We start from the raw sequence: 26539 nt of genomic DNA on the forward strand, positions 1-26539 counted from the left end.
TAATTACTACTATGAGGCAGGCCCTCTACTAGGTGAGCCACACAGAGGCACACTTTTCCTCACGGAGGTTATATTCTCCGTATGCATCTCTCCCAATATCCCCATCCTGAGAGCTGGGCAGGGGACGATTCTCTCCTGATGGATATAGTGTTTGGGGTGGTAAGAAAGAGAGGGTGTGATTATAGTTTTACATTCGCTGGGACTCCTCTTCATTCTTTCTCTGAGTTGTGCTCCTGATTTCTATTCTCAAAATGATAACTTACTGCTCTTTTACGTATTCTTCTCCAAAAACCACATGAAACCACCCAGAAAATGAGCAATCCCTTGCAGCTGGAGTCTCCCTGTTGAGAATCCTTGACCTTTTCCAGAAAACTCCAGGTCTCTGATTTCCTCTGGTCTTTCTTAAGCTAAGAGCCCCATCACGAAAGTGGGATGAGTATTCTCTTCCACTCCGGCCGCAAATATCCGCCTGGTGTATCTGTATCTCTACACACGCTGCACATACTCCCAACTGAATTCTAGCACATCAATCACTTTTGAAGTCTTTGGTGCAGAATCTTTCATGACCATTTCTCTCTAAATACATTTTCCGGCAAACTTCTCTCCCCTCATTTATTTCTTGGTAACGAAGTGCTGAGGCCCTTTCATGTGGACAATTCTTTGTGAAATAAACAAAATCGCTCTTGATTATCAATGATTGGAATAGTCACTTTACATTTTCCTTACTGTTTTGGGTTGCTTTTCTTTTTAGGAATGTAGAAAGGTGGCAAATGGGAGAGAAGGAAATTCATCTTAGCGTTAGCAATCTGTATTTTAAGAATTTATACTTAAAAAAAATCTGAAAACAAAATTCTTTTATCATATCAACAAACGTAACTGCGTGTTTCCTCGGTGCCACGCTCTGTGCTAACTACTAAGATTGAGTGCTGCGTGACATAAACACGGTCCCTGTTCTAGTGGAAAACACACCTCTCTGGGGAAATGGACATTAAACAAATAAATACCAGAGTAAATACCAGGGTGGGGGGGTTTGGGGGATGGGGTGAAAAGGTGAAGGGATTGAGAAGTACAGATTGGTAGTAAAAAATAGTCACAGGGATATAAATACAGCATAGGAAATATAGCTGATAATATTGTAATAACTGTATCGTGCCCGGTGGCTACTGAAAATATTGGGGGTACCCTTTATAAAGTATATGATTTTCTAACTACTAGGCTATATACACGAAACTACTATAAAATAATATTAAATGTGAACTGTAATTTAAAAATAAATAAAAAACAAAAAAATCAGAATGTTGGCATGGTTAAAGCTACTATTGCAATGTGGTCCTCGCTGCTGTAATTGGCAGGGCGAGAAAGTGATCCCTCTGGAAGGAACCAAATATCTGCCTTCTGGCCTGGGATCTGGCACTAACTTTTTGTGCGGCCTTGGACAACTTAGTCAAAAATGCTGTGCCTCAGTTCCCCAGTCTGTAAAACCAGGATGAGAAAGTTAGCTTTGGGGAGTTTCCGCAGGTGGCTGGGATTCTTAAATGTGTTAAGATTGCGAACTTATCTTGAAAAATCTGAAGCGCTACAGAAATGTTCTCTGTGCCACTTTTCAGAGTGGAGCTGTTAGGCACGGGGTGGCTGCACATTGGGACTCTGGAGTCACAGTTCCAGGGTCCAGCCTGCCTCTCTCGCCCTCTCTACCTGTGCCAGTTTAGGTAAGTGACTTACTTGTTTACACCTCTGTTTCCGCACCCAGAAAACAGGAAAAAGAACAGTCTGCAGTTTGTACACTTAGTATGAGGATCAAGTTAGATAGTCAAGGATCACAGAACAGTGCCTGTCACATAAGTAGCTTTTCATAACTGCTGTCCATTGTAACTCTGTGTGTGGGGGATATATAGTCAGTAGAAATACATTTTTGTAAACTGAGTGGATCCCTAGATGTCACTGGAGATTTTCTGATGAACCTCAACTCAAATGGACTCTTTTCTGCTATTACCCTTTCGTGTCCAAATTATGCTGCTAAAAGCACCACAAGACAACCTCCACAGAGCTGTGGTTTGATGAAATGGACCCACCCAGTCGTTCTCACCCAACTGCAGTCTGCACGTAAGCTAAGTGGCTCTCACGGATTTATGTCAGCTTGTGATCTCTGCCAACATTTTATACAGTGACATGATTTCCCCCATAAAATCTCCCAGTGTAAAGGACCTTATTGTGATTTAATGACACAGGAACAGCTTAACTAATTTTTAATATTTTAAATGTCTCTATAGTAACGACAGCCCAGAGATTAAAACAGAAAGTAGTTTGCACCCCAATACATTACAGTTTGGCTAAATGTGGACTGCCAACTCCATCCGTTCCTTTGACTGAGAGGGCACAGGCTTATTCGTTACACAGCCTGGGAGCTGACTGGCACTCAGAGCTCTGCCAGAGAATGTAAGGAGTCCCACTTGTTATGGAAATAAAATAATGGGTTATAACAATATATTAGAACAATATATAAGACTAAGAAAAGTTTTTCATTATCTTGTAGCAGCAAAATCCCATAAGAAAAGCACAGCCTCTTACAGGTAAGAAAGCAGTAGAGCAGCTGATGAGATCACAAAAGAAGTGGAACTTCGCCATGATGGGACTCACTCTGAACCAACTGAAAAGACAGAGGATGCACTGAAAGGAGTCCCCATCCTCAAGTATGAAGGATGCATTTTTATAGGAAGAAAACAATAGCATACTTTTGTCCCCAAATTGTCAATTACCTGGTCAACATTTGAAGAAATGCTCAAGTTAATTGGTGGTCAGAGGAAAATGCAGGTTCATTAGAGAAAACAATCTCTATTGATCAGACTGGCAAAAAAAAAAATTTAAATATTGATAAAACAAACCATCTGAAAGTTTGCAATTTACACAATTCTTTAGAAAGCAACACAATGTATCTATAAATATTTTATACCAAAATATTCCTTTCAACCAATACTTCCAGTTCTACTGATGCACTGTAACATCGCATGAAATCGGAGAGTGCAGAGGTAGGTAGGTGCACAGTGCTTCTCATTGCCTCCCAGGGCATGATGGCAGAATTCAGAGAAGGTCTGCAGGTTCAGCAACAGGATGCCGACTATTTACGGCACATCTACATAATGCAATACTACGCAAGCGTTGGAAAGTGGGTGATACCTATTAGTATCGACACGGAAGGATGCCCACGAGATATACAGGACTGAGGGGTGATTGTAAAACAGCACGTATAGAAAAAACTTCTGAAGGAGAGTGCACAATCTATAAATACTGATTATCCCTGAGGTAGGAGGAAGGGCTGATAAAAATAATTATACTTTGCTTTGTATATTTATATTTATGTACCATGATCAAATACAGATGTGACAATTTGTATATTAAATAAATGAGATGGCCGTTTTCTAATCCTGTGGCAGGCAGTGCTGGTCCTGCCAGCAATGTGCATTCCTTGTGTTGGAGTTGTAGGTAGAACAGGTTTGTTCATCCCCTTGTGGGGCTTCCTGTGTCCTAACAGTCTCTCGTCCACGACAGGGGAGGTATCAGCACCACGAAACCTCCTGTACTCACTCAAGCATTCTCCAGCCTCGTGACTCCTGTTTGCTGTGTTGAGAATGTATCCTTCTATGTCATCAGAGCAACCTGAAACTATTCTCAGATTTATGTGTCAAAATATTGATTTCTTTGTCAAAACCAGTCCTCCGAAGGATTTCATGAAATCAAAGAGCATATGTATTAAAATCATTGGTATAAGTCAGCTGTGTGGAAAGTGTAGCACATCTATACCACACAGAACCCATCTACGACCTAGTACCAATCACCTGCTCATATTTCTGTTTTAATACTGAAATGGGTCAAAAAAACCTCATGCAAGAGATATGAGCAACCCTACCTTTCAGGTAATTCATTTTTCTTTACGGAAGAATTATATAGTCAAAATTTTATACTTAAACTAGGAAGACTAAAATCCAATGTAATATTACATAAGAAACTTTAAATAAACAGTTAAACTACTAACGACTAACACATGTAGAGATTTTTTGTTAAATGCCATGCTTTTTAAAAATAAACCAGGCAAAATTAAATCTGGGAATATATTAATACACAAATTCTAAAGCTTTAAGGATTTAATTTCAACTGAACATTACAAAACTGGCACAGAAAGCCAATAGCAGGTTTTGAAAGAGAAAGTCCAGAATTCCAGCTCATCAGAACACAGACAGGGGAATGATGAACTTGGGATTGAAACCTAAGCACACAGAGCTTTTAATTTAAACTCTCTCTCAGTGCACAAGGTGCAAAGTTGCTGGCTGTAATTATAAGAATTCATGGGACAATTTGAAATAGTTGCAAATTCTATTTCATTACATGTTCCTCTAAAATGATATTTTTATTAGGGGCTCGAAATACCTAACGTGTCACGCAGATGCACTGCCTTCCCTTTGATTCCAAACTGTGAAAAACCATCTCAGAAAGATTCCATGGAAGAGATTTTCAAAACCTCATTCATCAAAGATGCCAATAGAAGATTTTAAAAATTAATTTATTAACATATTACAAATAACCATTGAAAGATGCATCAGTCTGCAAATTAATAGCCTCCTCACATTTTTCAGAGAGGTATAATTTGCTTGTGACGCTGGCTTAATATCACCCAGTCCCCATTTTTGTCGGCACGAACGTTATCTTATGGAAATAAGTAACATTCTTGACTAATTTTACCTCTAGAAGATAGGTACCATAAGGTATATTGGCCAGTATGCATTTAATCATTCTTAGGTCATAAAACATTCTCCATAAAATCAGATAATGTTTTCAATTTTTAAAAATTATTCTATTTTACTGCCAATTAAATGGAATAAGGTGTAATGGATGTATCAGCAAATCTTTAGCCATCCTTAAATTCCAATTTGCCTCCAATGACAATGTATTGATTAATTACTCTACTGAAAATATATAGTTTTGTTGAAAATGCAAATAAAACCACATGTGGTACCCACATGACATACTGTATTTCACAGTATTATGAGCTGTGCTACTGGGAATGTCACTAAATGCTTCCTGAGCTTACACTGCCTCAAACCCAAGATAAAGATGATAATTAATGTAGTGGTGACAATGATGAAATTAATAATAACAAGAATAATAATAACACCTAACTCATAGGGTTGCTTTGACAAAAAAAATTAGACAACCTATATTAAAACACAGTATCTCAGACATATTACTTGGTATTATTTTTCTTTCTGAAATAAAATTTTCACATGATAATGAACTTACAATCCAATGCTTAAAACTAATAAGGCAACTGGTCCAGTTTCGTCATATTGGCTTTTATATGGTCCAATGCAAACATCTCAATGTCGCCCTGCTCTCCTCCTCATTGGAGTCAGCTCTGCTGAGTGTGGTGCACATTCTGAAGAAAGTACATTAAATATTTGGGTGGGCCAGTCTTAATCATGAGAAGTGTCAGATAGCCCCAAGTTGAGGGACACCCTAAAAATACTTGACCAGTACTCTCCCAGAGTGCCAAGGTTAGAAACCAAAAGGTATGTTGAGAAACGGTCATATTAAGAGAGACTAAAAAGTCATAATGATTAAATGCATATGAACAGATTGATTCCTGAACAGAAAAAGGCCCATAGTGGAAAAAATGGTTAAATCTTAATACAGAGTGATTCAGTAATGAGGATTTCACCTGTGCTAATTTCTTAATCTTGACCACTGCATCATTTATATGAAGTGTCAATAATAGGGGAAGGTGGGTAGAACCCCCGAGGGAACTCTGTATTATCTTTGCAACTTTTGCAACTAAAGTTATTTCAAAATAAAAAAAAAGCTACAGAAATTTGGGTGGAATCTGAGGTTTAATAGTTTCCATACGTGATCAGGCCTTCATATTAGTCTCTGTTTCCTGTCTCCCACTCCTTTATGCCCGGGTTTCCTCTAAAACAGAAGGCGTTCAGCACTGTCCCGGACTCGACTGTGTCCTTGCGTCCACATCAGCGCTCCAAGGAAAATGGTCAAGAACAGTACACCCATACTCAACCATATGCATCTTCTCAGTTTCAAATAAGTGTCAAAAATAGAAAACTTATGGTTCACGGGCCATCGGTGTTGTTGAGCAGAATTCATTCCAGCTCAGTTTTAAAAGCACAACATCTTTTTATTACTCTAATAAATTAACCAGCCATGACAGTTTTGTGGCAATTAGGTTATATAAACTTGTTACCGTAAAGACACATCATTAGGTTATATTTTTAAACTTCCATATGTCACCCAAAGGCAGAAAGAAACATGCAATGCAATCTTTATGACAGATTTTCTTAAATTCACTGGTTTTCCCATTTCTCCTGACATTTTGTTGAAATTTTAATACTCGACACTTTGACATTTGACAGGTTTGCTTCGACTAACTTTGCGAAGCAGCAGCATATGTTATAAAATGGTAAACCGTGCCCTCTCCGTCTCTTTTGTGAGAACGGTGGGTCAATTTAACAAGACAGATTTTTAAAAGTCTGTGATATCAAAGCATTTGTAGGCTATGCTCTTTGCAAAACAACTTTCATTTGGTTTCTTTAATCACTGAGATATTCTCCTGGGGTGGAGTGGTGGGAATAAGATGAAGCTGAATGTGCAATAGTTTCACGGGGTAGGAACAGGCCTTGCCTATTTAAAATACACATTCTGAATTCTCATGGGGCATAGAAAACTTGACATCATAGCCAACAGAGAACATATAATATTAGCATTAGAAACAATGCCCAGAGAAAAAACCGGGCCCGCATATTAAGAAATGTCTCTTTCTTTCTCTTTGTACATACAAGACCTAAGTAAACATGTTTCATTATTCCTCCAGTTAGATAATTCACCTATACAACTTGGCTGAAGATATCTACAGGATGTAATGGAAAATTTTGCTCTTCCAGAGTCTAAAAGGCAAGAAACAATAGAGAAGCGACCACCAAACCAAGAGACTAGACATTCACTGAGAGCTTCTTAGTTGCCTCTAAGGGGCTGAGCCAGGTCCCCATAGTAGGGAACATCACCGACACCAAGCCTGCTATCAGTGCTATAGCCCAAGACCGCTCAGTGAGAGTGGCATGGGTGACACAATTTGTGGGGTGCGAAACTAAAATGAGGTGTCCCTCGCTCACACATTATTGAGAGTGTCAGGACAGTGGCTGACCACAGAGCATGATGCCAAGCACGGGCCGCTCCAATCACTGGGCCCCGTTGGCCTGCCTGGGTTTCATGCCTGTGAGGCCGACCCTGACAGGGTCAAATCCTGCATGTAGAGACTGCTGAGCTCAAACTCCAGTTCTGTCACCTACTGAGACACAAAAGGAGTCATCTAGGACCTTAGCCAAAGTTCCGTGTGATAGTAGTTTGTACGATTCTCTTTGCCTCTTCTCTGTACAGAAATGATCAGGCATCTATAACCATAAAGAGTAACCATGCTATTTTGTGTAAAGACTAACGACTATCTGGTTTACCTCCTCCGGCGTCTGAAGGACGTAACCGATGCCTGGCACTAGTCAATGGCTCTGACTTAGGGCTCCGACCCCAAACACAGTGCTTTTCCAGTAGCAGCGAGGTGTAAGGGTGCTGGTAAAGGCTCAGGCTGAGGAAGCAAACAGCCTGGGCCCCAATCCGACTCCACTGCTCCTCTGTGAAACCTTGGGGAAGTCGCTTACCTTCTCTGCGCTTCACTTTCCTCATCTGAAAATAGGTATACTAACAGTACTTTGCAGGATTAAATTAAATATTTCACATAAATAATTCATAACACTGATTGCCATATAGAGAGTGTTTAATAAATGTTAGCTATTCATATTTTATGCTTCGCCTCTAAAACTGCCCTTTTTGGAAAAGCTATGGATAATCACATTGATTGGGAGGTGAAATGAAAACTAAATTAGAGAGTTAAGTGGATCTACAGCTAGTTGAATAAATGTAAAACAAATTTATATTAATGAGCTGATGTGTATGTGGTAGAGCTGCTCTCGTATATTATTCAAACTTTTTACGAACAGGGTGGATAAATACATACGTGATGTGGTTATAAGATTTGTTAATGAAACAATTCTAGGAGGGATTTTTTTCTAAGAATCGGGATGTGGAAATGAGTAACAGAAGGACGGGCTAAAGTAACTAACATGAAGCTCTGACACACTGGGTAGAAACAAACAAACGGGTAGAAAAAGATCAATCGTGCAAAACACAAGCATGATAATGCTAGATGGCACTTTTAATATCAAAGAAGATATGCTTTGAGGTTAAAAATATCACCAGACATAAAAGGCAACATTTCGTAATAATAAGAGGGAAAGTGCATCAGAAAGCCGTAACAATTGTCAATGTGTATGCCACAAATAATCGTGTAAGATGAGCGAAACAAGCATGTACAGAATTAAAGAAATAGAAATCACACAAATATAATTAGAAATTGGCATATGTTTGGTTTCATTTTTGAGTTATAGATGCACGTAATGGCTAACCAAAAAACTCATCTCTCAGACATTAGGTTTGGAAAAGTCACAATCGAGACCAGCCCTGTGGGGAAGCAGAGGGCCACACGGAATCTAGGCAAACTCCACCCATTTCTCCTGCTGCAGGAGGTGAGCCAGGGCCCTTGGGGATGTTAGTGTTAGGGCAGACCGGTCAGAGGGACCGAAGATTGCCCACTGCTCCGGGACTGTCTTCATCTCTGACTTGACAGTGGAGAATTGGGCAGCTTGTCTGTATTTTTCTTTCTGGAAAACCTGATAAAGCATTCTCATTGTCTCAGATTTTCCAGGAGGGAGAGAGAGATGGTTAAAACGAGGATCACAAACCCATTTTGCTTATAATAAATCCTTTTGTTGGCTTCTTGAACAAGTCTTTTTCCATAATTTCTCCCAGGTTTTTTCATGGTTTCCCAGGCCCAGTAAAGTATCAGTAAGTATGTGTTTCATTGAATACGAGCTACAGTTTGAGGTTCTGTTCTCAAGCCTGTTTTGTTTGTAGTAACTAAGTGAATGAGCACCAACAGCATGGTTAAATGACCAGACTTTGTAATTAGACTTTCTGGATTAAATGAATTCCAATTTCATCACTTCCAAATGGGTGTTGTAACCATTAGCTTCCTCATTGATAAAACAGGGATGACACTGTACCTACCCAAGGAGCTGTTGTGAAGATTGAACAATATTATAGTTAAAATGCTCAGCACAAACTGGCCTTCCAACCGGTGGCTATTATTAGTATTACATTGAAAATACTTGTTCACATCTTAAAAGGGTAAACTTTAAGGAACATTCTGCTGATATATCTTTGCAAACCAAACACTGTAGCCAGTTAGAATGACCTTTTTTTCTTTTTTCTTTTTTTTAACTTAAAGCCCCAGAAAGATAAGGTAAAACCAGAAAGACAATATTCAAGTAAAAACTTTTCTGCATATGTAAGTAATTTACAATACTTTTCTGCTTACAATTATAATTCAGAACAGCCACAATTCTTCAACTCCCGGCCAGCTCATCCTTAATGTACTTCCCCCATTTCTGTCCACAACCCTTACCACTTGGCAGTAAATTTAATTAAGTTTAGACTCAAGAAGTACATTAGGTCAGAGGTTTAAATACAAAACAAATGCTTCAGAATTTATCTATAATAAATATTTATTTCTAAAGGGGGTAAAAGGGGGCATTTGAAATCAAATAATCTAACAATAAGAGTGACTTTCTTTTAGCGGGAAAAATATTTTTTTTAAATTCCCATTTATCAAAAAATTATAGAAATAAAGTGGCTAGCAATGGTTTAAGAGATTCTTGATGCCTTTCTGGATATTAGGATATTAAGATACACATACTAACAGAGAACAAACACTCCCTTAATTACAGGGACCAAAAGGGACTAGAAAAGCTTCCTACCAGAAACCAGCTTAACAGCATAATGCGCAATCCCGCCATTAGTGTTCATTTGACTGTAGCGCCGACTTCCCTGGTACGGCAGTTACCCTTACCCAGAGGGGATGTGTTCCGGGACCTCTTGTGGATGCCTAAAACCACAGGCAGTACTGCCCCCTATATATACTATGATTTCGCAGTATTTATACACCTATGGTAAAGTGTAATTTGTACACGAGGCACTGTAAAAGAACCGACAATGAGATAGAACAATGAAAACAATATACTATAATGAAAGCTCTGTGAATGTGATCTCTCTCAGAGCACTAGCATGGATTTCTTTCCCCTTCTTCACAAGTTCATGGATAGATATGTTCTTACCACAGATTTTAGCCATCCCAGCATATTCATTTTTTCACTTCTTAAGTCAAGAACCTTTTCACTTAAAGGAAACACTTACGGGTTCTCTCTGGCATACTTGGATTGCCAACCTCACTACACTTGCACTTCAGTAAGATAATGGTTCCTTGGACACTAGCGAGGTGAGACCAGGACAGTGGACCTGGCCACCAAGACGGCTATGAAGTGCCTAACGGTGGCCAGAGCGCACAGCGTGGAGACTTTGACCCGTCCTGGGTGTAGCAGAGCGGGACTCTCAAGATTCCATCGCACTGTGCAGAGCAGCATGCAATTTAAAATTTATGAATTATTTCTACAACCTTCCAGTTAACATTTGCAGACCGCAGTCGACTATGGGTAACTGAAACCACAGAAAGTGAAACAGTGAATAAGGGGGGAATACTGTATACTTTTAAAGCAGATGGAATATGCTGATTTTTGAGGACGAGGTTCCTGGGGATGACCGTCTGGGATTAAATCCTGACTCCATGCCTCAGTGTGTGACCTTTACTTCATCTCTCATAAGGTTGATGATTTAATACAGTGAGACAATGAATGCAAAGCTTAGTAAGTGCTCAATCAATTTTATCTGCAACTCTATCATTCATTATCTATCTATCCATCTATCTATCTAATGTAGCCACAGGATAATTCACAAAACATCTCTAATGCTTTCCTTTAAGTAGCTTAAAGTCACTGGCCAAGGAGCTTGGGGAGAGCAGCGGTGACAAATCCCAATGGAGGGGCATAGATTTAGGCAATTCCTATTCCACTACTGTGTTTGGGGAGGGCCTGGACCTTGAGTGAACACTGGTGAAATAAATGAATTAAACTGGTGAAGAATTTCCCGACTACCTGTCATCTGAAAAGCAGTATACTAGATAAAAGACAATGTAAGACACAACCCTTCCCTCAAAAAGCATAGTTATATAATTGGTGGCACCCTGGTATTATGTTACACCCACCTTCTATTTGTAAGGGAGGCTGAGAGAGTGTGTGTCTGGCTTTTTTAGCTTCTCTTATGAGAAGTGGGCTCAGTCTTAAAAAGTAGGAGATTCTTCATATAGAGTGTTCTGATAGGCAGCCAGCCGAAGAAAATAACAAATATCCACCAAAAGCACTTAATTCCGCAGACAAGATTTAACAAATATATAACTACCAGACATACATCCCTTACAATACAAAGAGGGCTGTATTAATTTTACGTGATGGTTATAAACAAGGAAACAATACGTATACTGAATGGTTAGAGACACGGGGTCTAAAATCAGACTGACCTAGGCTCACATCTCAGCTTGGCCCCTCGGCGCTGCACTGGGCACTGACTATGTTCCTTCCCCAGGCTCCCTTTTCTCTATGGTTCTAAATGTGATCCAGGCCCTGCCGATCAGGTGCAGTTGCTGGAGACTCAGATTCAGAACTGAATTGAGTGGAGAGACCAGAAAGCACAAAAACATCCATTTTATTTGCACTGACTACCTGTGAAGCAGCGAGGCTTTGCTTCAGCAGCTGGAGCAGCGGCCCCTTTATTCAGCAGGCGGCCGCAGTGCCCCAGCAGGAGCAGAGACTGCCTTGCCAATACAGGGCCGGGCTGTGATCGGGAGACTCACAGCTAAAAGCTCAGCCTAGAGACTGTTTCTTCAGTCTTCCCAAGAATTCCATAAGCCAACTAAGTCTCCTTCTGCTTAAACTAACTACATTGGATGCTCTGTTCTTCAACTAGACATTCACTTGCTCACCTGCCTGGCCTTTGGTAAGTTACACAACTTCTCTAGGGCATCCAGGCCTCATGCAGAGGAAATAGTGTTAGCAGCTGCTGGAGGGGAGAGTTAGGTGAGATCACCTCTGTAAACATACAGCACAGTGTCTGGCACACCATAAGCGTTTAATAAGTGGTAGTTGCTCTGGCCGATGATGGTGACAGTGACCGTGACGATAAATATAGTAATCGTGGTACTGGCTACAGTGGAGGCGTGAGCAAGGGTAGGCAGTGGGCTCTGCAGGCTGTCACAAAGAACCAAGTATTTGATTTGCAGAAATGAATTGGCAGTATTGGGAGCCTGCCAAAAGGAACGGTCTGAGAAAAATCAGTCTGAGCTGCAATTCATTGGGCTGCAACTATCAAACAAAAGCAGCACGAGGCTCCTGGAAATGCACCAGGGAAAGTCTGAGGGTGTATTTACACCTCTGGCATATGATGTTCACATCAGGTTTCACCAAGTGCCCTCCAGCCTTCAGTAAAAATGCTAAAAAAGCCACAAAGCTGGCATTTTCACCTAATTAGGCTCCAGAATAAAATGAAGCGCAGCCAGGAAGAGACAGTTTTTGCAGGATGATGGCATTGCTGGCACTTTTCCTGAGCCTAAAGGAAAACCAAGTAAACAAGTTTGTATACCCCTCCCCCAGCCCTGGGAGATTTGCCATAGAAAAATGTATAATAATACAGTGGACTAAGTGCGAACTGCATTTTGAGCTCTCCTGGGCAATTACCAAGCAGGAGAGAAAAAGAGCATTAGAAACATAAAAGAGAGTGGACATCATCCTCAGAGGTAAACAGACACAATGGGAGCTTTTGAGCACAGCCTCATCCCAGGTGTCCTCAGGGACTTAAGAACTCATTTAATTCTGCATGCTTTTCTGCTAAGAAGCCATAATGGGAATCAGCTTCCTTGTAACAACTTCTCACAGCTCTTTGAGTTGGGAGCTGGGCCTGGGCCAGAACATCCCTGAGCGTCCTAGCTGTGCTTACTCCTGGGTCAGAGGACTGAGCAGCTCTTGGGCTCTGGGCTCACAGAACTGCCACGTCAGCCTAACTCAGGCAAGAGATGGAAGCCGGTGCATTCCATTTACCCGGGTTTTGCCTAGCATCGTACTGATGCCCTTTCAAAGTGACAGGGCAAAGATCTAAAAGGGACTGCATCTCCCTGCAAAACATTTCTCTCCCAATTCTCTGCATCTCAAACTCCAGATTCCAAAGGTGTCTGCGGGCTCATGTGGAAACACTGCGCACTGCCAGGATAACACAGTCTGCCCGTGGCCTGCCCTTTGGACCAGCGGTTACTCCGGTCCACACGCACACTCCGCCTGCTTCACTCTGCAGCCAGGCCAGAAATACAGCCTAATGGTGCCGTCCGGGAAAATACGCCCAGCAGGCAGGTGTTCACCTGTGAGATTGGGAGATGCTAATTTGATACTATAAATTGTGCTTCTTTTTGGTTGGCTCGCTTAGGAATGATTAAATAATGGTTTCCTTTGCAACTAAAAAATAACTATACTTCTCCAATTTAATGCACTTTAGGTTTCTTTTACATTTTTGTATTTTGAAAATCAGGATATATCTACCAAGAGACGAATACATTCAATGTAAGATTTTATTATTCTTATTAGCATAATGGTGAGTCTTATAATCAATGGTATTTAGGAGAAGAAAAATAGTTATTTGTCAGATATTGACATACTATAACATAGATATGCTGTACTGCTAGCTCATTGGCTCAAAGGCTGACCAATAGTGTATACAATAATTCTGAAGCTCCTTCAGTATTAAATTCTGTTGGCTTCTAGACCAGTTCTCTTCCTCCTGCACTGCACCCAAGGCAATGCTGAATAGAGGCTCCTTGAACGAGTCTGGGGGCTCACTGGGTTCCTAGGTTTCATATTGAGCTGAAGAGGAAAGCAGAGCAGAGTCCCAGGTAGCCCTGGGCATCTCTACAAATGGAGGGAAAAAAGGTAAGTTCCATCAGCTCCATCTGGAGTGACAGAGTGAAATAGTCTGAAGGGCCTAAGCCTCGGAGGAGGCCGCTGTCCTAACGAGGGAGCTGTGTGATCAGCCTGCCGGCCTCCCTGCCTGCCCTGCCCTATTCAAAGAAGAGGGTAGCTATGGAAACAATCGTGTAAAAGTGCCCAGGAAACCCATGTCACGTCAGAGAAGCTATGTAAGTGACATGTTCTGGTCAAACTAGCTCTTCATTTACAAATACGAATTGATTACCTAGGTCAGTAGACATATAAGGAAAATCATCAGCATGAAAAAGAAAGACCATGAAAAACATCATCACAAAAGGAAATAGAAAGATAAAGGCAGCAGAAGAAAACTTGCATAAAAACTTAAATTGGTATCTTTCAAATCACACTAAATTGGTGTCTCCTATGGAATATCAATATCAAACGACTATGGAGAATGAGTAACCAAAGAATGAGTTCTTAGAATTGAAAACGTGATTGCCAAAAACAGAACACTAGTGATAATTTCTCAGGAGTAAATAAGCATTACTAATCTGGAAGGCAAAATCTGCAAATTTCCAGAGCCATGGCAGGTAGACATGGAAGATCTAGCTAGTGAGAACTGCAGAAAGAGAAAGTAAAGGCTACAGAACAGAAAATAGAAAGTAGGAACTAAAGATGAGTGCTCTTTATTAGTGGGGGACTGTAGAGCTCATTATTTTCATTTTCGTACTCAACATTAATATGAACCCTTTATAACCAAGTCACTTTCTAATGATGAAAGAATTGAAGGGACAGAAGTCTTAAGGTCCAGATATACATGAAGGTCACAAATAACACCGGCATGAGGTGCCAGAGGTTCTAAATACACATCCTGGCACTTACTTATGATCACAAGGGACTGATAACAGTTCAATGAAGATCATGTCCAAGCGAGGCATCTACAGACAGCGAGGGTGGGGAGACAAACCCCCCAGTTCCACAACATTAGATGCAATGGGAGAAAATATCCAAATAGGACGATGATGTAAATTAAATCTGTATGCAGTGACTCCAGGGAGCATTTGCTTTTCCCTCAACAAATAATGGTGACTAAGCTTCACTGCGATGCCCCATGGACATTTTTCTAACTTGAATGCTGGTGGCTTCGTGATTGATCACCACCACCTGCACAGACACCTTCTCTTCTGTGGTGACGATTCTTAAAACCTCGGGGATTGAAAATCTCAAGGGGGTTGGGGATTTTGGGAAAGGCAGGCACAGGTGGGGGTTCAGCATTATTTTTCACAGATACAACTGTAAAATGTAGTCTGGTCGGGAAAATCTGAGAAGAGAAAGATTTCTAAATAAGTAGCAACAGACCATCTGTAACACAAACAAACACACTGGACTTCTTAAAATCTTAGCAGAGATGTGATTTTGCCTCTTTTCTTACACAGTGTTGCTCCCAGAGGTCAGGGGATCTGCACCCGTCTAAACCAGTGCTTGGCTAATCGTCTTCTGACCAAGGTCCTACACAGTCCTGCTGGTGCCAAGTAACCATCAACCCCCAGGTCCTCAGAATTCGTATTATCTTATCACACACCCAAGGCAAGAACTCCTTCAGTCCCGGAAAAGAGTTTTACAGTAGACAGGAAACTACAGGATTTTCCACCATCTCTAATTGCCACGGCTTAAAAAAAAATAGTTCAGCCCAAAATTGCCTTTTGGCATATTTTACCATTAGTCTGGTTTTGCCCTTAGGGCAGAAATACTCTGCTCTCTTGAGAGGAAAATTCTTGTTATTTGAAAATAGCTGTTCCGTCCAAATACTATCTCCCCCTGCCCAGTCCCCCTTCTTCAAGGTACGATAAATGCACCCCTTCCCCCCTCATTTCTTCTACTGGTTCTTCACACTCCGTGATTTGTGTATCATTCACATTTTGGTTTTCTGATTGCTAAGTATCCCTCTTAAAATGTTGTGACTCTAATTGAGCACAACGTTCCAGCTCTAATTTGGTAATAATATGCTGTAATGATAACAACTGCTACTTACGGAAATGCCAGCACCAAGCACTGCACGAGGATCTCTGTCTTATTACCTGTCAGGTAACACTGTTGAGATGAGAAACCATAGCTTGAAAAAGCTAAGTGACCTGTTTAGTTGGCTTGAGAAACCCACACCAGACAGCTACCTGGAGTCAGCAAGGGCCCTGTCACCCACTCCAGGACACCAGCTCAACACCCTTGAGGATGACCACTTCCCCCATGACAGGTATTTTAATCTACTGATACTCTAAGCTGCCATCCACTTCTACTTCGGGAGCAAAGGAGCACAACGCACTCTTGTTTCCTCTAAGTTCTTAAAAATACTGCACGTATATCTACTGAAATATTGACCGGTACACAGCACAAACCGGGTCTGAAAAATATGAATCATGTGCCATAGTAAATTTGGGCAATGTCAAGCTGCTTAAATGTATCAGTCTATTTTGACCTTTTTAATAAGACTTATTTAGGATGACATTGTTGAGAAGAAACAGAGCCTTTATTCTGTCAGTATCGTAACTGCATGTTGTTTTTATGTGATATCCAAATGAGAATTCTGCAAGACCGCAAACACATCTCTGCTTTCTGTTTTCTAAAGCACAGCGAGCCGTGCCAGGAGCCAGGAGGGAGCGGTGCCTCTGCTAGCCCTCTCCCGCTCATTGCTCATCGGGGACCTTTGCTGCGCTGACCGCAGGAGCTCTAGAGCCTCAGTGGGTGATCCCTGTCTCCACTGGCCAGAGTAAATGTTAGCGCAACCAAAAATGGACTGTCCTTTCACTTCGCCCAGGTGCCGGTGTCAAAGAGCTTGCTTTTAAATACTCCTCTTTGGATTCTGAAGCTAGCTATTAATTCCTTTTTTCTTTGGCTAAACTGAAATAAATTAGTAACAACTAATGTTGTGGGCAGAGCTGCGGAAGTGGCTAGCCCTACAGATAATGAGACTTAATTGGAATGTAAATGCAAAGGGGCTGGAGTAAAACCTAGGAAGGCTAAGAAGGGCAATGCTGTGCTTTGGGCCTCTGCTTGGCTGGATATACTAGATCTCATAATCAGAGCAAACCTGTGAGCAGTATGGGACTTTTTAAATGCAATAATTAAAGTTAGGGTTATAGTGATAATTATTAATTACTAAAGTGACTGTTTACTAGATGTCTACCATATTATAAGCCAAGTGCCACATTCTTTTTTTTGCGGGGTTTTTTTTTTTTTTTTTTTTTTACTGTTGTTCAAGTGCAGCTGTCTCTACTTTCCCCTGACCACCCTCCCCTGCCCCTACCTCCCACCTTCAATCCTACCCACCTTTGGCTTTTCCATGGGTCCTTCATATTTGTTCCTTGATGGCCCTTCCCCTTCTTTCCCCCATTATCCCGCTTCTCCCTCCCATCTGGTTACTGTCAGCTTATTCTTTATTTCAAAGTCTTTGATTATATTTTGCTTGTTTATTTATTTTGCTGATTAGGCTCCACTAATAGATTCTTACTCTATGTTAGCTCAGATTAGTTTATACTAGTTCATTTAATCTTCACAACAACCTCATTTGGTAGATTCTATGGACCTCATTTGAGGAAACTGAGGCTCAGCTAAGTGGGGTGACCTTCCTGGTGTCAGGCAGGCGATCAGTGATTGTGAGAGGCCAGCAAGAGCTGGTTTCTGACGCTGCCACAAAGAGCAGAGGCAGGGTGCTTTTCTGAAGCATCTAGAAGGATATTGGTGCAGGGAGACCCTAAAAGGAGGTGCCTGACTGGCTGTCTCAGTGACGTCCGGCGTAGCTCTGAGACTCTAAGGAAGAGCTGCCGAGATGGGTCTACACCCTGAGTCACTGCAGACTGCACTAAGGCTGAGACTGACCTAGACAGACAGGCAAACAAACAACACTGAGAATAAGAGCACTGATCTCATACTCTGACACACCAAGGCGCCCCGTCCAACTCACCCAGAGACAGGCTGAGATAAAAGGACACAGACAAATGAGAAAAAATGAAACCTTTGGGTTTTTAGTAACATGAACAGCTTGTTAATGAATCCAGTTGAGAGAATTCCATATTCCCTTTCAGACAAGTATGTATAAGACAGCTTTACTCTTCTGAGGAGGGGGGGAAGGTCCCTCATAATTAGTAGCTGACACTGACAATTGTACAGCTGATCTGGCTCAGAATATCATAGAGTAGCCCCCTAACTATTTCCATTCCAAAGATACGGAACACCCCCTGTACCCTTCTTTTCTGGGTGGAACATACTAAATAGCCTTGTCATGTAATGGAATGTTGTTTCCTTGACAGGATTTGAACTTTCTATGTTTTTAAAAAGAGATAAACCTTCAACTTGCCCTAAAAGTAATAGGCCACTCTTAATACTCTTAAGTATCAGTATATTCAGTTCACTTGGGACAATTCATCATTTATTTACTAGACTTCATTTTATTCCTAAAAAAAAAAACATTCTAAAAATCTTTATGTAGGCTAGCACAATACTTCGTCGTCACTGGTACTTTGAGGGTAATATTTCCCTAGAGACATAGATGAGTATTCCAGCATCCCTTTTCTAACCTGACTGAAGGATTCAGAGACAGATGCAGACAAGATACATTCATGGGTATAGTATATAAATTTCATTTCCTGCACAGTAATAGATATTATCAGGGCCCATTTAGTTCAGCGAATCCTACCAATTCTACAAAACTTCCCCATTTCTCTACATTTAAGAAAAGTTTCGAAGTAAGCACAGTTCACTGCCTTTCTGGAGTCATCAGTACTTTATTTCAAGATTTACTCTCGTCTTTCTTTAAGACTTCAGCAAACTAAATTTTCATCTTGGCAGCACTTTCCATGAGCGAGATTTTACATTCTTATATGTATTTATTTAAATAAAACCTGCCACCCTCATCAAAATGAAGGCAGGGATATTGTCTACTTTTTTTCCACCATTGTATCTCTAGAACTTATTACAATGCCTTATAAATAATTAGTGCTCAATAATTATTTAACGAATGAGTAAATTCTTGAATGAATCAATGCATGAATGAATGAACAATGAGCTCAATCCAATATTTTCCCACTTTAAACTGCCCAGAATCAAGTTATATTATCTTCTCTAAAAATCAAACCAGTACACAAATTGTTGATAAGGAAACAAGGTGATAAGGATTTAGCAATGCCACTATTAGGGTCAAATGCATTTGAGAGGCGAAAGGAAAGGAAAGAAGGAGGGAGAGAAGAAGAAAAATAGATACAAGAGTGGAGAGGAAGGGAGAGAAGAGGAGGTGGAGGAAGAAGGAGAATGAAAGAATTCCTAGAGTTTACTTAATAGAAAGGAATAAATGAATAAGGTAGAATATCAGGGATCAACTTCAGAGCTAGTTGTTTAAAGAATTGAATCCTAGTTTTATTATACTTAGTTAACTACCTGCTTATAATAATAGGCCTAGACATCATGCATATTATTAATACAACACCATATTCCATTCTCTATAATGATTTGCTGTCTAAATAAATATGAATAAACCTCATTTTTTTTTGTAAGGACAGGTTTTTATTTTTTATTTTTAGAATTGCAGTCTTCTTGTTTATCTGGTCTCTCCAAAATCAATAGTTTGCTAACACAAAGCAGCTGTCAACGACCACTTCACCTGAGTCACAGTGCCACTCAGGGGCTGCCGCACCTTCCGTATATCACTTTACCTCTTTGAGTCTGTTTCTGCAGTTGTAAAGACAGAATATCAATGTCTGCCCTATAGACTTAAAGCTATAAATACTTCTAGGAGACAAAGAAGGTCATTATATCATAATAAAGGGGTCAAGTCATCGAGAAGATATAACAATCACAAATATTTATGCCCTCATATTGAAGCACCTAAATATATAAAGCAAATGCTAATGGAACTTGAAGGAGAAGTAAACAGCAATACGATAATAGTTAGAAACTTTAATACCCCACTGTCAATAATGGATAAATCATCCAGACAGAGAATCGATAAGGAAACAGCAGATGGGAACAACACCACAGACCAGTGACGGTGATCTTCAAATTCAAGCCTTTCATCTCACAGCACACAGAAGTTACTAAAATTCGGTAGCACACCAAAAATGTATTTTTTGCTGATGTGACAAAAAATGGGTGTAATTCTGATTCATTCACATCAGATGGCTATTATCACTTGTGTTAGCTATTGTCATGTTTTTATTTGACAATCTAAGGGAAAAGAGTTCAGTGCCCCTGACTAAATAGTCAGGTATCATTTTAAAAATTCTTGTGGCACACCATTTGAAAGTCCCTGTTAGAGACCAAATAGAACTAACAGACATACACAGAGCATTCTATCCAACAGCAACAGAATAAACCTTCTTTTCAACCACACATGGAACAATGTCTGGAATCATTCATATGTTAAGCCACAAAAAGAAAAGTCTCAAAAATTCAGACACATAGACCAATGAAAGGGAACTAAGAGCTCAGAAATAAACCCTCACATATATGGTCAAATAATATTTGAGCAAAATAGAGGCAGACTCATAGAGAGCAGGCTGATAGCTCTGGGGGGAACAGGGGGTACAGGGATTGAGCAGAAAAGGAAAAGGACTCATGGACATGGACAGCAGTGTGGTGATTGCGAGGGGGAGAGTTGGGGGAGAGTTGGAAGAAGGAATAAGGGGGATAAATGATAATGGGGAAAATACAATAAAAATGATACCAATTTAAAAAATTTACATCTGGGGTAAAAAGGGAGATGAGAACACTCAACAGAGAAAAGTCAGTCTTTTCAATAAATAGTGTTGGGAAAACTGAGTATCCACATACAAAAGAATTAAATTAGAAACCTCCCTTAAACCACTCACAAAAATTTACTTGAAATGAATTAGAGACTTAAACGTAAAACCTGAAACTATTGAACTCCTAGCAGCAAACATGGGGTAAACGCTCCTTAACATTGGTCTTGGCAATGATATTTTGGATGTGAACACCAAAAGCACAAGTAACAAAAGCAAAATAGACGAGCAGAACTACATCATACTGAAGTTTCCACACAGCAAAGGAAACCATCAACAGAATGAAAAGGCAACATATGGAATGGGAGAAAATATTTGCAAAAAAAATATCTGATACGTGGTAAATATTCAAAATACATAATGAACGCATGCAAAAACCAAAATATCCACTGTAAAAATAGGCAGAGAAACTGAGCAGACATTTCCCAAAGGAGATCTACAAATGGCCAGTGGGTACACGCAAAGGCGCTCAACATCACTGACCACCAGGGAAATGCAAATAAAAACCAGGACAAGATGTCACCTCACGCCTGTTAGAATGACTGTCATAAAAAGACAAGCAGTAAGAAATGCTGGCGAGGAGGTGGGGGGAAGGGAATCTTGAGCCATGTTGGTGGGAATATAAATTGGTACAGATCCTACAAAAAAAAGTGTGACGGTTTCTCAAAAATTAAAGATAGAACTAGGATATGACCCAGCAATCTTACTTCTGGGAACATACCTTGAGGAAGTAAAGTCACTCTCGAAGAGGTATCTGCCCCCATGTTCGCTGCAGCACTATTTACAACAGTCAAGACACGGAGACCACCTGAGTGACCGGTGATGCATGACTGGGTGAGGAAGGTGTGGTGTGCATCCACCACGGAATATTATTCTGCCGTAAAAAGAAGGAAACCCTGCCATTGGTGACAACACGGATGGAACTGAAGGCAAGAAGCTAAGTGACATAAGCAGGCAAAGCAAGTCTAATACTATATGTGGTTACTTAGGTGGAATATAAAGAAGAAAACTGAACTCACAGGAACAGAGTAAACTGATGGTCGCCACGTGTGGGGCTGGAGGAGATGGGTGAAGGAAGTTAAAGGGTATAAACCTTCATCTATAAAACAAATTCCATCTGGCTATCTAACTTACAGCGCGGTGACTATGGTTCACGATACCGTATCGCATACTTTAAGCTGCTAAGAGTTGATCTTAGAAGTCCCCCCTCCCACACACACACAAGGTAACTACATGAGGTGAGAGATGTGTTAACTAACCTCACTGTTGTCATCACTTCACAATATATACATGTATCAAATCATCTCATTGTACACACTTACTGGTGTATATCAATTACATCTCAATAAAGCTGGAAAAATCTGTTCTACCTCATTTAACAGGGTAACTGTGAATTCAAAGATGTATGTAAAAGCCCCTTTATAAAATGTAAACTTTCTAAAAGTCTGGGGAATTATCATGTTAACTTTACAGTGTTCAGGCCACAATTTTAATTGAATTCCATGAAACCCTGGTGCTGCCTGGGTCCCTAGGCCTCAGTTCTCTAAAGGACAAAGTCCTGTTTGCCTACCTGAGGGGGCTGTGGCGGGTCAAATGACATGACATGGGTGCAGATGATTTAATCACACACCATTATGATGGTTTAAACTCCCGCTCAAATTCTACCATGAAAAATTCTGTTACTGCAAAATCTCATGAGTGGTACACAGCCACACCCTGTTTTCAGAATGTCCTTACATCAACAATTTGGAACGACCAGATTTCGGACTTCGAAGAACATTATTCTGCATTCTAACCCATGTTATTAGTTATGAAAATGCAAAGTTAATCCCAAAGGCATTTGCATAAAATAATCATAAAATCCTATAGAGCACTTTTATTAAGTAGTTCTGCGTGGCAAAGATCTAATGTGAAAATAATGATGATTTGGAAATACAAGTATGAAATCAGGTTCCTCAAAAATTGCATGTAAGTTTAATTATCCCTGGAAGCTATTTTTTGAAATGGGCAAAAATACCCGCAATGTGTCATAAATGCTGTATTTCTGCTCAGAGCAGTGATTTAGAGTCACGCTGCTTGCCACAGCTAGAGCTCCTGACAAAGGCTGAGAGTACCCGCACAGCAGTCGGCGGCTCGTTATCCAGAATGCTAGATGTAAAATTGTCAGCTTCCAATTTTTTGGTGGGATGAGGTATGAACACAGCGCAGAGCATTCACACAGAAAAGAGATTAAAAATCCTAGTCTACCTCAAATGACCTCTGCTGGTGACCTCTGAAACGGAGATGAGTTGTGAAATCAACATTGTACCCAACAGGGTAGGCGACTGAATTGTCAAGGACACAAACTATGGCCCAGAAATGCAACGGTACTGCAAAACAGGTCACTTGCAGACAGAGGATAAACACACATTTGCACCAACCTTGCTCATCAGATGGCCTTCGGCAAGAATATAAAATAAATTTCAACACTGAAAATAGTCCCGGGAAATAAAATCCCACCAATCCACGTTCTAGGAAGGTTTCAGCTAACCCTGAAGGCCACACTTACTTGCAATTGAAAAGCGATAATGCTTATGAAAGGCAAAAAATAATTCAGATACCTTCACCCACTACCCCAAACCTGGTGTAGCTGTTGGCACCAATACCCTATTTTAAATGGCTGAAGTGGCCCTTGGTTTTCTTCTAGACTCTTAGCATTTTCCTTTCATTGCTAGATCACCTCCTCCCTACCCATCTGTCCCAGGGATTTAGGGATGAGACAAGGAGGATGGCAGCATCACCGAGGCAAGGTACCGGGGAGCCTCCCTCTGCCAAATGTAGTGCTAGCAGAACCTTTGTAGGACCTGTGGTCTAGAGAACCTTAAAGCAAAGTTCAGTCTACCTGGTTGCCCAGAAAAACTTACAGCTCTCAATTTCCAAGGTGCAGTTTTGTTCATCCAGTGGGTACCGCCTTAGGTCCATCATGCAGGCAGCTGTGGTTGTGATCCTAGAAGAGAAATAACAGATATATGCCGTTAGCTGGTCCATGGCTAGAGCTGCGAAAACGAAATCCAAGTATTAAAGAGGACAGAACTGGGTCTCTAGGAGACTGATTTCACTAATGCTCTAATGAAAAAGAGCGCAGCAAACTTTGGAAAACTATTTTACCTTATGAGCCTCATGCGGATTTATAAAAAGACACTGGACCAATTCAGTATTTTCCCAATGTGTAGTCCATTACCTGTTTGTACCATAATCATCTCGGAGTGTTTGATAGACAGGCAGTTCCCATCCGCTGTTTGGAGTAGGGTGAGACAGTTCCAGGACGCTTATTTTATAAGCATCACAGGTGATTAAGAATATCAACATAGATATTCCTCTTCCATTCACATATTTTCTCTGTTTCTCAAGACCCTAAAATCTAATCTTCAATCAGTTTTGGCTTTGATCCATCATTTTGACCTTTCTATGCATAGAAAGGTACTCTGCAAGTGCCTTAACAACACACAATCAGCCTTTCATCTATCGCCTGAGTTCCTCTGTCCTGAGTAATCTGATATTCTTATGGCCTGTTAGCTTTCTCCTATGGGCTGTTGGAGTTATTTATTTTTAAAAGTTGGTCCTTTTGTAATTTTATCAGAGAAGTGAGTGCATGCCTTTAATGCCTTTACATTTTTCTGGCATCATTTATCACTAATCTCTCTGAAGAAGGAGCCAAAAAGCAGCATCCTAAATGATTTATCTATTCTGAACAATGAGGCGTCATAAGGTCATGAAAAAAACACAAGTTTTAGAGCACAAAAGATACAGGGGCCCTGGCTGGGTAGCTCAGTTGTCTGGAGTGTTGTCCCAATAATGCCAAGGTTGTGGGTTCGAACTCTGGTCAGGGCACATACAAAAAGCAACCAATGAATGCATAACTAAGTGGAACAGTGTCAATGTTTCTCTCTCTCTATCAAGTCAATAAATAAAAGTTTTACAAAAGAGGACACATCAGACACATGTATGAATTCTAACTCTGCCTCACTGGTTGTGATTCACATCGAGAATAAGAATTGATGTAATAATTTATATAAAGAATATAAACGAGTCAATGACATATAATAGGTCCTTTAAAAACCTGCATCTGCTGAAGACAACTAAGAGTAGATGTTGATGTTGAGTTGACTCTACTCTGAGGGGCACGACACCATGTTTTGGGAACAGAGAAGTAAGATGCAGGGGGAGAAGGTCCATAGCTAGACTTGGACACAAGGCAGGTAGACCAGGTGGACTGAATCTATGGAATTCCTTGGTTAGGAGTGATGCTCCAAGGCGTCAGCAGCAGTATGTAAACACCGCAGTCCCCTCTTATCTATGGTTTCACTTTTCTGTGGTTTAAGTTACCTTCATTCACCTATGCTCTGAAAATTAAATGGAAAATTCCAGAAATAAAGTATTCATAAGTTTTAAATAGTGTGATTTTTCTCAGTGGAATGAAATCTTGCTACTGTCCCACTCCATACTGCCTGGGACGTGCATCATCCTTCATCCAGTGTATCCACACTGTAGACTCTCCCTGCCCATGAGTTGCTCAGTAGCCATTTGGTTGTGAGACTGACCGTCAAGGTATCATGGTGCTTGTGTTCCAGTCACCCTTACTTTACTTCATCATGGCCCCAGAGTGCAAAAATAGAGATGCTGGCAATTCTGAGATGCCAAAGAGAAGCCAAAAAGTGCTTTCTTTAAGCAAAAGGGTATATATTTATAGGATAAAAACAGTATATATAAGGTTTTGTACAGTCCATGGTTTCAGCATCCAATGGGAGTCTTGGAACATATCCTCCACAGATAAGGAGGACCTACTGTGAGTGATTAACTTAATATGAGTAGCTGTGCTGTGAGGTAGTTTGATTACTACCTCATTAACATTTGTGCTCTGTTAATTTTTGTTTTCTTTTTTAGTAACAAGTGAGTGTTCTAGGGCCAACATTCATCCTTGATTCCTTCTTTTCCTGCACTGAGACCTGCTGGCTACTCTGCCTCCTTTGGAGTCTGCAGCCCTGTCACCTTGCCTCCGTGATCCTCAGGAGCTTGGTCCCCAGCCTCTTCACTTGCCGCCCTACGACCCATATCCACACGGTAGTCAGAGCACTTTTAAAAACATAGGTCGAATGTTACCACTCCTCCGCTTACAGAATGTAGTGTCTCTTCCAATAAAATCCAAAGTCGTGGCTATGGCCTATGGTGCCCTAAATAATGGGATCCTTCTAACCCAATAGTATCGCACGCCAGGACCTCACTCACTGTCTTCCAGCCTCTGCATTTGCTCCTTCTGCCCAGCACACTCGTCCCTCTGATCCTCACGGCCACTCTTCTCGTGCTTCCACTCCGAATCCCCTGCTCTGAGGGGCCTTCCCCAGTGGCCCCTCCAAGTGGTTGCCATGACCAATGCTCCATCTTGTCTGTTTACTTCATTCAAGCAATTATCACAATCTGAAAACATCTTCCTTATTTTTTTAAGTACTACTTCTCATTATAAATCCTTTATTTGGAGGATCATTTCATTGCATTATTTCTCTTCTTTTTGACTTAAAAGTATCATGTGTCTCAGGTTTTAGTGATTCTTTTTACATTTTTAACAGTAAATACATTTTAATCCATTTACTTAACATTAATAAATAGTACCAGAGTTTATCTTATTATCAATCTGATTGCTTCTGCTTTCAATGGGATTTTTCAAAATCTTAAATTCTACAAAAGTTAACA

The 26539-nt window shown here is 40.6% G+C and overlaps 1 protein-coding gene across 2 annotated transcripts in view; it reads right to left on the reverse strand.

Moving 5' to 3' along the window:
- Window positions 1-26539, reverse strand: part of GABRB2 (gamma-aminobutyric acid type A receptor subunit beta2) — a 182818-nt gene that overhangs the window by 69614 nt on the left and 86665 nt on the right. For both annotated transcript variants that reach the window (XM_024576962.3, XM_053927247.1), the window contains exon 5: window positions 23716-23798. In XM_024576962.3, coding sequence (XP_024432730.1) covers window positions 23716-23798 — 83 coding nt within the window. The remainder of the gene's footprint in view (window positions 1-23715; window positions 23799-26539) is intronic.

The sequence above is a fragment of the Desmodus rotundus genome, chromosome 6, assembly GCF_022682495.2.
Source record: "Desmodus rotundus isolate HL8 chromosome 6, HLdesRot8A.1, whole genome shotgun sequence".
NCBI classification, from domain to species: domain Eukaryota; kingdom Metazoa; phylum Chordata; class Mammalia; order Chiroptera; family Phyllostomidae; genus Desmodus; species Desmodus rotundus.